This window comes from Adiantum capillus-veneris, chromosome 6 (assembly GCF_014529385.1).
Source record: "Adiantum capillus-veneris isolate H3 chromosome 6, ASM1452938v2, whole genome shotgun sequence".
Taxonomy (NCBI): Eukaryota; Viridiplantae; Streptophyta; class Polypodiopsida; order Polypodiales; family Pteridaceae; genus Adiantum; species Adiantum capillus-veneris.
The window spans coordinates 154,128,202-154,144,071 of NC_140936.1; the positions used below are offsets into that span (position 1 = coordinate 154,128,202).

A 15,870-nucleotide genomic window follows, 5' to 3' on the forward strand; every position below is an offset into this window, starting at 1 on the left:
GCTCAAGTTTTCAAGCACAGATTTTTACATGAGATCCAACCAAAAGCAGAGCGAATCTTAAACGAGCATGCTTAACTCATGTGCCTTATCTCCCAACTTTGCTATTACATTGGGGTGCAACTATGAACATTATAAGAGTGATCAACTTATTTTTACTATCTCTTAAAGTATGCCTTAAAGACGGTCTTGATATAGAAGATGCCAAGCAAACAAAGCACTATAAAGAATAATTTTGACGTCAAGGGGAGTTTGGCTAGTGGTAAAGGTTATGATCTTTAAGTGCGCCCACTATGGTTCAACCTGTGTTACATGTGGGTGTGTGGACGCAATTCCTGCAAAAGTAGTGATGCTTCGCATCAGACTGCAAAAAAAAAAAGAAAAAGAAAAAAAAGATGATAAAATTGAAGGAGAACTTAGAAGCTCAGTTGTGAACTTGCAAGTTTGGATCATCACTCCAAGAGCCTCCTCCTCCTTCACACGCAACGCGCGCGCGCACACACCCTCTCTTGCACAACCCACACCCACACAGAATCTGGGATGGCAAGCTGGAGCATTCATGACAACAAGGAGTTAACAGCCAAATACCAGATCTTAGGTCACATAGGCTCTGGTTCTTACGCAGACGTCTACAGAGCGCATCGTAAAGCAGATGGACTGGAGGTTGCCCTGAAGGAGGTACATGATTACCAGAGTGCCTGCAGAGAGATCGACGCTCTCAGTAACCTGGTTGGACATCCCCATGTAGTGCAGCTTCTTGAATACCTCTGGCTTTCAGAGGATTCAGTAGTTCTTGTGCTTGAGTTCCTTCTCTCAGACTTGTCAGCTGTCATCAATCAGCGGAGAAAACAGCAGCACCCTGCTGCTCCTGATGTGATGGGAATTTCTTCTTATGCAGGAAATACTGGTCCTGATATGGCTGACATAGATACAAGCTTTTTCCATACAGAGTCAATTGAAGCAAGGTCTGAGATATGGGCGGCAGCTGCCCCAAGTGAGTTTGGCTTTGAACCAGGGATGCAGGGTGTCACCGGTTCTTTCTGCTTTGAAACTGGGTCACAAATCATAACCCATGATGCTCATGACCTGTGCCATTCTGATGTGCCTTGTTCAGAGACGAGGGTGCAACATGAGGAAGTCAGAAATTTGGCCAATCCTCATCATGTAAGAGTGATCCCTAATGCACAGGATCTTGCGATGGATACACATGACATGGCAGGCAGTTCAAACAAGTTTGAACATCTGACTGAGAGGAAGCAACAAGACACTCTGGAAGAGGCAGAAGTGAAAGGTTGGATGATCCAGCTTTTGAAGGGAGTTGCCTCATGCCACTCAGAAGGTTTCCTGCATCGTGACCTTAAGCCATCCAACATGCTCATCTCTGCATCGGGGGTCCTGAAGATTGCTGATTTGGGGCAAGCTCGTGCTCTTGGGCCTCAGGGCAAGGTATCCACTTTGCCAGTTGTTAACTATTGCGACATTGCTAGTCAGCCAGAGCAAGCTCATGACCAAAGAGAACCACTCAATCAAAGAGAGCAAGATAGGATTGCGTTCTTGGTGGCTACCTTTCACAAGGAAACTGTGGAGAGAAGAATGGATGTTGAGGAACTTATCGTCAAAGGCAAGTGAGACAAATGGTATTGGAAACCCTGCTCTCACTTTGCAACTCTGCTATGCATGATGGAGCTGATGGTTATATTGTCTTGTGGGTGACTACCATGGGTCTATACCTTGCACTTTCCTTCAAGGGTGAATCTGGGCTTATCTTGGATTCATCTAGGTATATATCTTCTTTAGATGTCTGTTGCTGTAATTTTGTGGAGTTTTGGGTCTTGCTTGAAGCTTTTTTTATTGTTTTATCAAAGCGTTTGCACTAATGTTCGTTTTTGGTTTTTAGGTCAGAAAAGCGCATTATGTGTAGTTCACAATACAGAGTTGTTACCAGATTCAGAGCTTTCAAAATCCAGATGTGTGACAGATGGCGAGGCCATCGCAGAGCAAGTCCTCTACTGCGATAAGGGAACTGGATTTGCGTCTGAGCATCAAGCAGATAGTTTGGAAATTAGTGGAAAATCTGAACATTTGCATCCTGCAATTGATGAGAAGAATGCCTTGTCTCAGTATTACAGTGATGAAGATCGGGGGTTCCAATCAGGAGAAGAAAATGAGTCTTTACAGCAAGTTTGGGTGGGCTCTGATATTGAACAAAACTGGACAAGTGATGACCTTACCAGGTTCAAGTGGACTTCGGGAGGGAATAACACATATACTGTTGATCAAGTAGTCTCAGACTGTGGTGTAGAATCTGGTAGTGAAGCTGGGCTTTACAAGGAAGAAGTGGCCTCGGAATATACGGGCTGTGTGGGGACACGATGGTACAGGGCACCAGAGCTGCTGTATGGGGCAACAACTTATGGGATGGGAGTTGATATGTGGGCAGTTGGTTGCTTGTTTGGCGAGTTGCTTTTAGGCAAGCCTGTTTTTCCAGGCTGTTCCGACATAGACCAGCTTAGCAGGATTGTGCATGTATTGGGAAATCCCAACGAGGAATGTTGGGCTGGTGTCAGCAATTTACCTGATTATGGCAAGATATCATTTGCTGAAGACAGAAGTGGTTATTCTTTAAGGCAGCACATAAAAGAAGGCTCTGAAGAAGCACATGAGTTGTTAAGCAAGCTCATCACTTACAATCCTGAGTTGCGTCTGTCTGCTGCAGATGCTTTAAAGCATCCTTATTTTCAAGTTGAACCCCATCCAATGGCTGCTAGCGAGCTAAGGGTTCCTTCTCCTGGTGTATTTGTCGATGATGATTCTATGCTTAGCTTCTGAGTCGAAGGGACTGATGTAGGAGAGTGCTTAAATAGTATAAGCGGGAGTCTCTCGTCCTTTGATATGGGAGTTTTGCAATGCTATTTGCTTCTGATTTCAGGCCCGAGGAAATTCAAGTATTAGACTGTAAGGCCCAGTCCTTCCTGTAATGATGTTACTATTCAATTGGTGTGCTCAGTTGGTTGCTGGATAAATCATCCAAGGAATGGCACATCAAAAGTCGAGACAGTGGACTGTTTAAGCTTGATCTAGCAGACTCAAGGAGTACAAGGTGAGGTGCTTCATCTCCATTAAGTCTGTTACGAGATGTTGGTGATCCCTTTGAGGGAAGTGGGCCTGGCTCACCTGCATATGCCCAAAATTGATAATTATATATTCAAGTTGACCACAACATTTGAAGTCTTCAAAGGAATATTTTGTTTGCTTCAGCAATTAGGTTTTTTGTCTATTGAGCTCATATTGCATCTGGGTGTTAATAAATGGAACAATGAACATTATCAGTCGGTCATTTGTTAGCACTGACCGTTTATGGGTCCTGGCCAGATGTAATGAAATTAACTTGTGTGGTGATTGCTCAATGACCTTTCAATCTGAGTATTTAACAATGTTGGAACATGGTTGCCAGAGAAAATAGGTTGCTCACTTTCTTGTGACTTGTAGTCCCCATTTTGTATTTGTTTCGAAGAGCAAATGCTTAGAGAAAGTTTTCTAATTTTGGGTGCGGAAAGTGATTCTTCTGTAGGTGCCCTAAAAGTACTTAAAAGGTTTGCTTTACTCCTTGCTGCTCTTTTAATCACCCTTTTTGCCTTTACATTGGAGAGGCAAATACTCAATTCAGAAAGGCCCTTTATTTGAGTAAGCCATTTTGGTAGCATTGGTTCATATTTTATCTTTCTGGTTTCTTTTTCCTTGCTTCCCACAAGCTCTTTCCTTAATCCCTTTCCTCAGCATAAATTACTCTTTCCTTAAAACATTTCTTCAAATTAAGACAGAGGGCTACCTCTTTCTCGAAATGTTAGGGCTATATAAGAGTTCCAATTGTTGAACTATCTAGCACAAGGTTGCCAAAAGTAGCCCTAGCTATTACCGATCTCGCAAATCTCTTTGAGGTCTCTTGGGATTGTTCCTATGATGTTAAAATTTCTAGTCTCCTTCTCTAACGCGAACAAGGGCCCAGTTCGAAGTAGTATTTTTTGCTAGCAATATATGTTGCTTCAATTAGTACGTTTGAGGAATTTGTATCAGTTTAATGGTTAATTTATTGCTACTTTTACCAAAAAACAATACATTTTCAGGGTATCACTCCCAAATTGTTGGGGTAAAAGGGGTGTGCCTCTTACCCCAGTCGAACACGTCAGAGATGTTCCGACCGTCTATTACTTGTACACACTCTATTTTTTATTAGCTAGAAGAATAAGGGGCTTTCCACACACATAATAGTGTTGAGTTGCTCCACCTACATCCTCTCTCTCTCTCTCTCTCTCTCTCTCTCTCTCTCTCACCCAAGTCTGGTAGATTGGTTATGCCATTTTCCTCTTGAATAACAGGTCTTCAGTTCAACTCTCCTCGTTGGCTAGATCTTTTAAGGTCCCTTGGGATAGTTTCCTATGACGTTAAAACTCTCTTCTTCTTCTTCTTCTTCTTCTTCTCACTCTCGCTCTATGCACACACACCGCATTTTTGCAACAATTGGTATCAGAACGCATGGTAATCGCGGAGAGCATGGCGGTGTCGAGAGCTTTGAGGCGGTAACTTGCTCGCTTTCGGTGGTGGAGAGATCAAGAAAGCTTGGAAGCTTCGTGAGAATGTAATGGGAGTTTGTGAGTTCAATTGAGAGTGATGTATGCTCTTGTGGAAGATCAGAGGACAGTGTGAGATTGTGTGTAGGTGAATGTGCTGCCTTAAAGCTGTGCTTGCAGCAGTACTATTTTCAGATTCGTTTTTCTCTTTGTAGAATGTGGATCTAAAAATTATGCGAATGTTGCCCCTCTGTTTCAAGTTGGTCCACAACTTTACAAAAGAAACTTTTTGCAAATTCCTCACAATTTTGTTGATATTTAGCTCAAACGGATTGACCATAGAAATTTTAGGTTTCTGTTTTCGCGCAGTTTGCGAATATGATGCACTTTTTGGAAGCAAGGCAAGTGCTCAAAGTTGGGTGCATAAATTTTGAGGTGAAGATGTAATTTTAGCTTACGTAGAGCTTGTCGTTTGAGGGTTTTCTTTTTTTTTGTAGATTTGGGCAACGAAGCATGGAGGCGTGTTTACACACCATCGAAGTGGTTCTCTTGAGAGACGTAATTTTTCGAGCACACAAGTGGAGCTTCTTTCAAAGATTTTCACAGGACACTTTGGCAACAATTTGTGATTTGGTTCATGATCTTTACGAATGGATTTGCATATGGTTATGGTGCATGGTTGATGTCCATTACGCATGCATTTTCGCTAGCACTTTTGAGTGCCGACGGTGAGCTGTCTTGAGAGCATTGATTAGGATTTTGGATTGCAAATCTTTGGACGTTTGTTTATACGCAGTACTTTTTTGGGGATTATAGTGATCGAGGTTTACTCTCACTTTGCCATAACTTTTGTTGACAGATTCTGGTCCGTTTGTAGTAGTTAAGAGCTTCTTCCAATTTGGCATCTTGGATGCGATTTTGTGGTTGAGATTCTACTCCAGTTACAGAGGAGACTTTGCCATATTTTTACCAGGTTTTATGCGTTTTGTGACAAGTTTTAGAGAGTTGTTTTAGCCATGTTTTGGCTGTGCCTATGCCGATGGTCATTTTGCTTGCGCTCTCATTACATATGGTCAATATTATGCATGATTGGTTCTTGGTTTTGGCAGAGGGTTTTCCATAGTTTTGATGGCAGGTGTCTGATCAACTAGTTTTCTTTCGCATTGTGTTGAGCGGTTATGCTCTTATGGATAATGCATTTGCTCAGTTATGTCATCTTGCAGTGAAAGTTCGTCATTGGATACATAGGTTGGTGTATAAGCAGATCTCAGAGGCACATGCATGTGGTTTGTTGGCATTGTGGCAGACCTGGACACATGCATACATGGGTGGACTTTGTCTCACAATTGACAGCTAACCAGCAGTGCGTTACACCATGTTACTTCTTGCAAGGAGTGATTTAGTACGTTTTCTGCTTTGGGACAGGATGTTGTTCATGGTGTAGGTAACATTCATTTGTGTTTCGCCAGTGGGAGTATGCTTGTGCTCCATGATGTTCGGTATGTGCCTGATGCTTGTAGGAGTTTGATCTCCATCTCATAGCTCAGAGATCATGGGTGCCATGTTCAGTTGACTGATGAGTCTTATTTGATGAGATGAGGCTCGCTTGTGATAGCACAAGGCCATCGTGATTCTCATTCGACTCTTTTCTATGTTCTTGGTGTCAAATACGCCATAGTCTCTATGAGTCCGTTTGCCATGCAGACATTCGCACTCTAAGTAAGTAAACTTTGATGATGCGCAGTGTGACACTTCGCTCGTTGTGCATGCAGGGTCTGAGGACAAACATGTAGAGCGGGACAGCTTTTTGAGTACACGACTAGAGCAGTCATTGAGTACACAACTAGAGTAGTCATTGGTGGTGGTGACAAATTTTGAGGTTGTGCCAGTCAGGGAGTAGAACAGTGAGTCACATGTGTGAGACGGTGCAGTTTCAGTGACTTTGCAGACATGTACTTTTGTGGATGAGCTCTAGAGTGCTGTTCATGACATGTCTGTAGATGCAGAGTTAGAGAGGCCATGCTCTAGCGAGACACAAGGGATTGATCCTCTTAGGACAGAGATGCCTCCTACCATGGAGATGAGCGATATGAAGCTCTTTGGCATGCTCATGCTAGAGGCTGATATTGTGATGCCAGGACAGGTGGATATAGTCCCTATGGATGATGAGGGAGTGACGACCCTAGAGTCAGGATTGACATGTCCATATACAGCTAGTTCTGGTGGCGATGCAGTGAGGGTTGAGATACCTAATGTCAATAGATTGACAGAGGTCACTACACATGGAGTTGATGTGATTGGCATGGATATGCAGAGAGATTACACGTTTTTTATCAGCCTTTGAGACAATCATGTACGAATTGACATAGTAGTTATAGTGGGAGCGTTCGTAGTTGGGGTTGTTAGTCGTGCGATGAATGACACTAGCATGATGCATCATGGAGCAATGCAGGTCATTACAGGGGATACTGCACTGGGAGCGTTCGCAGTTGGGGTTGTTAGTCATGCGATGAATGACACTAGCATGATGCATCATGGAGCAATACAGGTCATTACAGGGGATACTTGCATGGTATGCATACTGATTCTAGCAGGGATATAGCTTTCGCACACTGCTAGAGCCTACACGATGGCATGCATTGGTTTCGAGAGAGCCAGTGGACATAGGTTAAAACGAGTTTCCTCCCTTACCTACTGTACATACTACTAGGTCATATAGTAGTACTACTTATCGACACATTCTCGTTTAAGTGGGAGATTGTTGGGGTAAAGATTGTGTGTCTCTTACTCCGTTCGGACATGCTAGAGATGTCCGACCGCCCATTACTTGTACACACTTATTCTTTAATAGTTAAAAGAATAAGGGTCTCTCTCTCACACATATAATGTTGAGCTGCTCCACCCACATCCTGTGTTCTCTCTCTCTCTCTCTCTCTCTCTCTCTCTCTCTCTCTCCCCCCCCCCCTGCACACGCACCGTATTCTTGCACTCACACATCCGTTCCCTCATATCTAAGCTCCACAGTTTCTTTACTCTTATGTGTTGGATAGGGGTTTTGCCAAATTGGTTTTCGCCTCTCCCTCATTGGGTAGCCTAAATACATGAAAAATTAGTTGTACAATAATTTAGACCAATGGGGCTACTTTTGCCTCACATTTTTCCTAAGAAATAGAACTACTAGGAAACCAATTTCTTCTCTATGTGAAATACCCATGGAAACTTTGCAAAGTGAAGTAGATAACTAGCCTGCAACAACCAAGCTCTACATGTAGGGGCATGAGGTCCAACTACACTTTGTAGTCTAGGGTTGACCCCACCTCAAGATCCTGCGCAACACTCCCAAGAATCAAGCCCCTCACCTCCCCTTAAATACTATGTGCTACTTAGTGTTGAGGCCCGGGGGTGGACAAAGTGTAGATTTTGCATTTTCATGCTTTGAACTCGTAGTCTGCCCACCTCACTTAAATCATTCAAAGTGCCAAATTGATGTGAGAGATAGTTATCACTACTTGAACCTTCAAAAGGACTTGCCCATTAACTAATATGAGTGGGGGTTTTCTTATGATTTAAACTTTCATTCATACCATCAGTTTTGCGTTTTGTATGATCTAATTTTTTTACCAAATTGATATAAAGATAGGAATCACTAATTGACTTCTTCTCAAGAGATCCTCTTCCTCATCCTCCCATACCTTGGGGCTCATATTGATTGTATGTAGACCACTCACTTGTATGTCTTAGGGATTGTCCTTTCTAATTCAAGTCTAGCTTCATTTTATTCTTTCCTCTCTTGATAATAATTTGGTCAGACCTTGAATCTTTTTTTTTTTTTTTTTTTGTCCTTAGCCAAAGTCTTCCCAAGATTTTTGGTAATGGTTCTCTGCTTGCTCTCACCTCAACACAACAAAGATGAAGGAATATTAGGCCTAACACGCAAATTCCTTCGTTTTGTGACAGTTTCTAAGGTTTATCCCTTCTCTAACACGCAACAAGGGAATGGATTGATCAATGTTACCAACACCATACAGTATGGCTATGGCAAGAAAAACCGTAAACAACGACGTTTCAACCATACTAAGCAGGTACAAGTGGGTGGATGGCAACATGCCAACGTCCTCAAAGAGTTTTGTTTATAGCTTACAGCAGGTTCAACAATGGTTACGTTGAAGTAGAAGCCCTGCAACGAGCTATGATCCAATATTACAATATCATAATAGAGGAGACAAGTGAAAAAGCTATATTTGTGTTAAAATTAAATGAATGTCAGGTTGTCAAAGACCAAAGGGTGGAGTGCCCAAGCCTCACACTAATGAGTAGGGCGGCACATGTGGGAAAGGGGTTAAAATATGAAGAGGCAGCCGAGGGGAATATAACATAATAAGAACTTTTTAATAGACTATTCCCCATGTGTCCATATATTCCACGTGTTATCTAATTAGACATTTAATGGCAAGTAATGTGATGTAAATAGATTAGAAACTATGTAACATGCAATAACAATGGTAGCAAACAAAAACCTCTTTAAAGTGATTAGTACTAAAATAGATGATTGAGGAGAGAACATGAACATAGGGACTTTTCGAATTTAAGTATTGGTGAGAAAGAGTACACACAATTCATAGCTTGAGACTTAGTGTGGTCAATGCAATCCGTTGCAAAAACTGAAGTGCAAAGGATGAGAGCAATACAACACTTCCTCTAGAATACAGAGGAGAAGTGGAAAGTGTGATTGTAGATACTAGTGCAAGAATGAGCATTGCTATCAAGGAACCGCTAGAAAGTGGGAGAACATGCTTTGAGAGAAACATACATGGTGTTTCAATTAGTAGACAACAATTTAGAACAACCACTAGCATTGATGGGAGCACATAGTAGTGACCAAAAGTGAAATAGAACATAAGCGCACATTTCTCCATCATGGACTTTGGTTCACTATATCATTATAGATTTAAGGCACAAATAAGGTATGCTCCTTCTCCATAGTTTAGCTAGTGGCATGTGTAGAGAACGGGAGGATGACGCAACCTAACTGCCAAGTGGAGTGGGATACAAAAAAAGTCATCTTTGTTTTTGAAAATATTTTAGTAAAATAAAGAAAGGTAAGTTGGACTAAGGAATCATTCATCACCATGACTATGAAAGCATAATCCTCTCTTGTATAGGAAAAGACAACCACAAAAATGCAAGGTAAAACATAGTAGAGATAGTAATTAAAAGGGATTTCCAAAGCTAGCACCAACTAGACAAAGCCATCACCTAATTATTTTCAAGTTTGTAGGATGCAAGTAGCTAAAGCTACACTGCAAGCTCAAGCACATTATGAAGAGGCAATCAAAGTATGGCTTCCGAAGGTACTCAATCAAGAACAATCAAAGTTACCATTAACACCAAAACCAAAGTCAAAAGAGAAAACACAAGCATTCAACTCCCAAAAGAATCAGCCAATGGCTAGTGGTAGTAGGGGGGGATGGGCTATCCAAGCTCACGAGTAAGAAAAGTAACCAAAATTCAATATAAGTTAGGTTCAAAGGTCACGATCCAAAAAATACCAAGTACAAAGATAGAAATAGGAAGGCCAACATACACTTTAAATAGAAAATTTCCACATGAGGGGACCAAGAAAGAGAAATGGATCGCATGTTGGTGGAAAAGACCCAAAAACATATGATAGTGGAAGTATTGTTCTATCCATCCAAGGGTCTAGGAAGATCCCAAAATTCATTTCTAAGGGCATAGAGAGTAATCATAAGTCAAATGGAGGCCAAATATGTTATAAAAATGCCTAGTTTTAAATTATCATTCCATGGTCTAGAGCATAAACTATCAATCCATGACACTAAATTGTCAATTCATAGTGCTATTGCATGAAACTGTTCATTTTTCTTAAGGGTGAGTTGGTGAGAGAGTAGCAATGGCCTAGCAATAGAAATCAATGAAGCAACAATGACAAGATAGGTTATCGCAAGAGAAATTCACAATTTGAAGATAAAGATAAAGAATCAATATCAAGCTCAAAAGATAAAGACAACACTTCTAGCTTTTTGAAAAAAAAGAATGGGCAAAGAAACCAAAAAACTATGAAGAAGGGAGAGGAAAGGAGTAGAAAGATTAGAGAAGAAAATCACAAAAAAGAGGGTCTTGCTAAGCTAAAAGTAAACTTAGCAAGGAACATTTGTGATGTATTTGGAAAACTTCTAAGTAAACATACTACCAGAGTCAAGTATCATAAAATTTAAGGAGACTTCAAAGAGTTGGAAAGGTTGTGCTTACTGCTACAAATGGAAGTTCTTCCGTACTTGTTTATGCACTTTATGTACTTGGGATCAAGAAGAATCTTTTGTCTGTATTTTCACTTGCTAGACTTGGACTTGTAGTCAAATTTATGGATGAGAGATGTACAATACATGATCTCAATTTTGGTGATAAAGTTGTTGCATCTGGCATTTTATGTCGTGGGCTGTACAAGCTCACTTTGTATGACAAGTGTGGGTAGAATTTTGCAAATGCAATTATGGATTCTAAGGCTATTTCAGACGCAAAACTTTGGCATGCACGTTTTAAACATCTGAATTTTGCAAGTTTGCTGCGTTTGTAGAAATCTGGATGCTTCTTCTCTGCCTATTGAAGCACCTCTCAAACATGTTTCTGAAGGCTGTATTTTGGGTAAGATGCAGTGTTCAAATTTTCCAAAGGATGGTTCAATTAGGGCCACATGCAGGTTGCAGCTATTGAGATAGGCATGGGAAACTATCCTACACCTAAGTCCTAATTTGATTTGACACCTAGTGTATGTATGTGTGTAAATACTTTAGAAGACACCTGGAGAAGAAAGCTGGCCGTGCACCTAGTGCCAAGCTTTATATATATATATGCCTTTTTGGGACTTTGTATATACACCCACTAGAGAGAATGCAATGCAATGTAACCTTATGCTGTGCATTATAATGCTAATATTTTGAAGTATTGGACGTGCACTTTCACTTTAGAAAGCTTATTGTGTACCAATGGAAGTCTTCACTTTCAAACCCCCTTGAGTTCTCTCACCCCCATCATACCCAACAATTGGTATCAGAGCAAGCTTGCATCGGGATTAGCTTAGCAATTCTGCACACAATCCATAGAATACCCAGTTTTCCACTTTTGATCAAACACATAGTTGATTTGAAGTTGATTAAGGGTACTAATCAAGCCTTTTAATTGCACAAAATTGACTAATCCGATGCAAATTGAATCGATCAAAGATTACTAATCTTCTTCTCAAGCTTGAGAGCACCTTCTTCTTGCATCGGATCAGCCACGGCTGAAAATCAACCTTTTTCATGAGAATCGACGGCTTCTATTGGCTTCAAGCATTCTCCCCGCCTGCAAGCTCGCGACCATCGACCTCTGCGGATGTTTCTGCAGCTGCTGGGCGACCCCTCTTGCAATATCTGATTGCAGAATAGCTTCAAGATCAGCACACATCGTTTTGGACGGCAACTGCTCATCTTAGAAACTCTCAAGTCTCGTTTTCAGTGTACATAACATTTTTTTAAATTGTAGTAGACTTTTGAGCCTTTGATTGGCTAGTGGAGATTCAAACCAACATACTGCACAAGTCCCATTATAATCTTTTTGTTGATTAAAACCCTCAAGTTTACGCACACTCGAAGTGGCAGGCGATCTTGACATCGACAACACGGTTGATCGACTTCATCACCAAGCTTGACATCGTCAATATTTTATGGTCAATTTGTATTCGATCAAGCTTTCGAGCTGTTCAAACTTAAAGCGTACTTCTCCAAGGCACAAGCACACTTCCACATGCATAATTTAATGGCCACTTGTGAAGATGGGCTTCACGCACGTGAAGAGTGACTTCACAATTTTGGCTTCCGAGCATTGTGTATAGGGCAAGACACTGCCATAGAGAGAGTCTCTCTACTGGTAAGACCAAACCCCTTCATGTGTACAACCACTTTGCACCATGGGAGAAAAAGGGATTGAAAAATTTAATGGAGATGGTTTCCATGCATGGCAGACGAAGCTACATGGATACCTCATGAGAAAGCAGTTATGGTATGTTTTAAAACTGAGAGTAAGCAAACCATCCACTTCTGTTGAAGGAAATCTCACTAGGGCCCAAATCGCACAAGCACAAGCTAAAGATGAGCAAGCTCTAGGCATAATTATCACATCACTCCATGATAATTATGTGCACTTCACAGATAACTGCACCACTGCAGTCCAAGCATGGGATATTTTGGAACATAATTTTGGTGCTAAACAAAAGCAAAGTAAGATTAGATTTAAGAAAAATATTTACAAACTTACTATGCTTCAAGGGGTGTATTTTCAAGCCTCGTTAATAGACTAATGAGCATAATCACGCATCTCACTTACATTCAGAGCCAAGTCCTAGAAGAAGATCGTCGCTGTGCTTCTGAGTCTCTACCTAAAAGTTTTGATGACAAAGTCACCGTCTTAGAGCAAAAGAAACCCATACCTTCCGTACAATATGTTACAAGAGCAATCAATGAAGAAGAAAAGAAATTAAAGAAGAAATCTGATAAATCTTAATCAGTGGAAGGACCTTACCTGGTATTGTCATCATCCTAGACGTCATCATCTAGAATGAACAATAAGAAGTGCTACGATTGTGGAAAGCTTGGACACTTCTCCAAGGACTGCTACAAAAATAAATATTGTAGCAACTCCGGTGTCAAAGGGCATCCATCGCCAAAGTGTCACGCCAATGGAAATAGCAACAATAACAACAAAGGTAAAGGAAAAATCAACATTGTAGAGGACGCGGACGAAGAGGAAGAAAAAGATGAGAGTTGTCTGCATGTCTATTCCTCACCCGCTATTCCTCACCCGATCCTTATTTTGGATACATTGATGTTTTGTAGAGATATGGGTGATCCTTAGCCTAATCATGAGTCAGTCTGTGTGACACCATATCATGCAGAGACCACCAAATTGTAAAGTCTATGTGACTATGAGCCTGTGTGACCTTTATTAGCGTGTGCGTCAATGTCTGTGTGACAATGTATATGTGACAGTGAGTCTCTAACAAGATCTCAGTGGTCCATGCCTAAGGGGAGGATGGTTGAGATAGGCATGGCAAACTATCCTACACCTAAGTCCTAATTTGATGTGACACCTAGTGTATGTATGTGTGCAAATACTTTAGAAGACACCTGGAGAAGAAAGCTGACCGTGCACCTAGTGTCAAGCTTTATCTATATATATGCCTTTTTGGGATTTTGTCTATACCTCCACTAGAGAGAATGCAATGCAATGTAGCCTTATGCTGTGTAAATAATGCTAATATTTTGAAGTATTGGACGTGCACTTTCACTTTAGAAAGCTCAATGTGTACCAATGGAAGTCTTCATCTTCAAACCCCCTTGAGTTCTCTCACCCCCATCATACCCAACAACAGTTTGTGCAAAGTGATGTTTGTGGGCCCATGCAAACTCCATCCTTGGGCAATTAACTTTACCTCGTGACTTTCATTGATGATTACTCTACGCATGCATGGGTTTATACGCTTAAAACGAAGTCCGAAGTGTTTATGTGCTTCAAACAGTTTTTGGCTATGGCTAAAAATGTCTCAAAATGTCTCAAAATGTACTATGGGCACCCTTCGTTAGGGAAGGAGTATATGCCTCATGAATTTAATGCATTTCTAGCTAGTCATGGGATAAAAAACCAATGTGCAGTGCCTTATGCACTCGAGCAAAATGGTGTTCCTGAGAGGAAAAACATGTCACTTACAAAAATGGCATGATGTATGGTCAAAAGTCAAGCTTTGCCGCATTCATTTTGGCTTGAGGCCATCATGTGTGCCACTTATGTACTAAACAGGTGTTTTATGAAAGCTTTGCAATCTACTCCTCCATATAAAGCATGGCATGATAAAAAGCCTTCTATTGAGCACATGCGTGTTTTTGTCTATTTGGCATAGGCTTTGGTGCCACAAACACAACAAAAAAAAATGGATGATAAAGCTATCAAATGTATTTGTTACAATGTTGAAAGCAAAGGTTACAGGTTGTATCATTCTCAAATAAAGCGTATCTTGGTCTCATGGGATGTTGTGTTTGTGGAAGATTCTGTTCAGCCCTTGCTGTCATGTACTAGAGACAGTAATGTAAGATCACAGGACATTTATGACACATTGTTGCCTCTTTTCAGTGGTGGAAGTCCCAATGAGGCAAATATACAGCCTATGAGGGTTTTTGAAAATGTTACAAATGAGAATATTTTTTATGCAGATGTAAATGACGTACTTGATGAGGAAAGGGTGGAGAATGAGCAGGCTAGAGGTATGCCTAAATGGCTAGTGCATACTTTGCGTGACAGTAAATTGGATACACCTTTGTCTAGTCGTACTCATTCAGGTTCTTGCCATGCATCCTATGGATCGGTTGATTGTTATGCTTTGGCTGTATCCAGCTTACACGATGATGAGGAACCTCTGTCTTTTGATGAAGCACAAAATTGAAAAAATTGGATGACTACCATGCAATCAAAATTTGATGCACTTATAGAAAATGACACATGGACTTTATGTGATTTGCCTCCTCGCAAAAAGGCCATTGATACAAAGTGGGTTTACAAGTTAAAACGCAAGCCAGATGGTGACATTGATCGCTATAAGGCTCTACTTGTTGCAAAAGGTGATGCACAACAGAAAGGCATAGATTATAAAGAGAATTTTTCTCCCACGTGTTTTATACTAATGTGCATTTTCTATGTGCATTGGAAGCTCATTTTGGTTGGGATGCACCTCAGTCAAACATTGTTACTGATTTCTTGAATGGTGACATATTTGAGGAAGTTTATGTAACGCAGCCTCCTGGTTTTGTCAGGAAAGGACAAGAGGAGAAAGTGTACAAATGTAACAAAGATTTGTATGGGTTGAAGAATTCTCCTCATGCTTGGTATGAGAAGGCTAACACTCATTTGGTCAAACAAGGCTTTCATAACAGTCAAACAGAAAGCGCATTGTATGTAAAGCGTGAGGGTGCTGTAATTCTCATTGTGGTTTCTATGTGGATGATTTGCTGATCACTGGACCAAATGAGAGACATATTGCTAAATTTAAGGCTGATTATAATGCTACTTTCAAGATGAAGGATTTGGGAATGTTGCATCATTACCTGGGTATACAGTTTAAGTAGTGTGATGGTGGTATTGCCTTGTGTAAGAGCATTTCTCCCTCTCCCCTTGTTTTAGGGAATCCAGGTTGTGAAATAAGTGACAAAAAATTTTGAGATACGGGGAAAAAGCCTCTGTATCCAAGAATTCTAGAGAC

General features: G+C 40.9%; 1 protein-coding gene across 1 annotated transcript; it reads left to right on the forward strand.

Moving 5' to 3' along the window:
* The first annotated feature begins 374 nt into the window (after positions 1 to 374).
* LOC147456525 (cyclin-dependent kinase F-1-like) lies at positions 375 to 3,344 on the forward strand. The gene is made up of 2 exons (XM_086514963.1): positions 375 to 1,618; positions 1,895 to 3,344. The coding sequence occupies exons 1-2, from the start codon at positions 538 to 540 to the stop codon at positions 2,824 to 2,826; spliced, it is 2,013 nt and encodes a 670-aa protein (XP_086371089.1). The 5' UTR covers positions 375 to 537; the 3' UTR covers positions 2,827 to 3,344.
* The last annotated feature ends 12,526 nt before the right edge of the window (positions 3,345 to 15,870 follow it).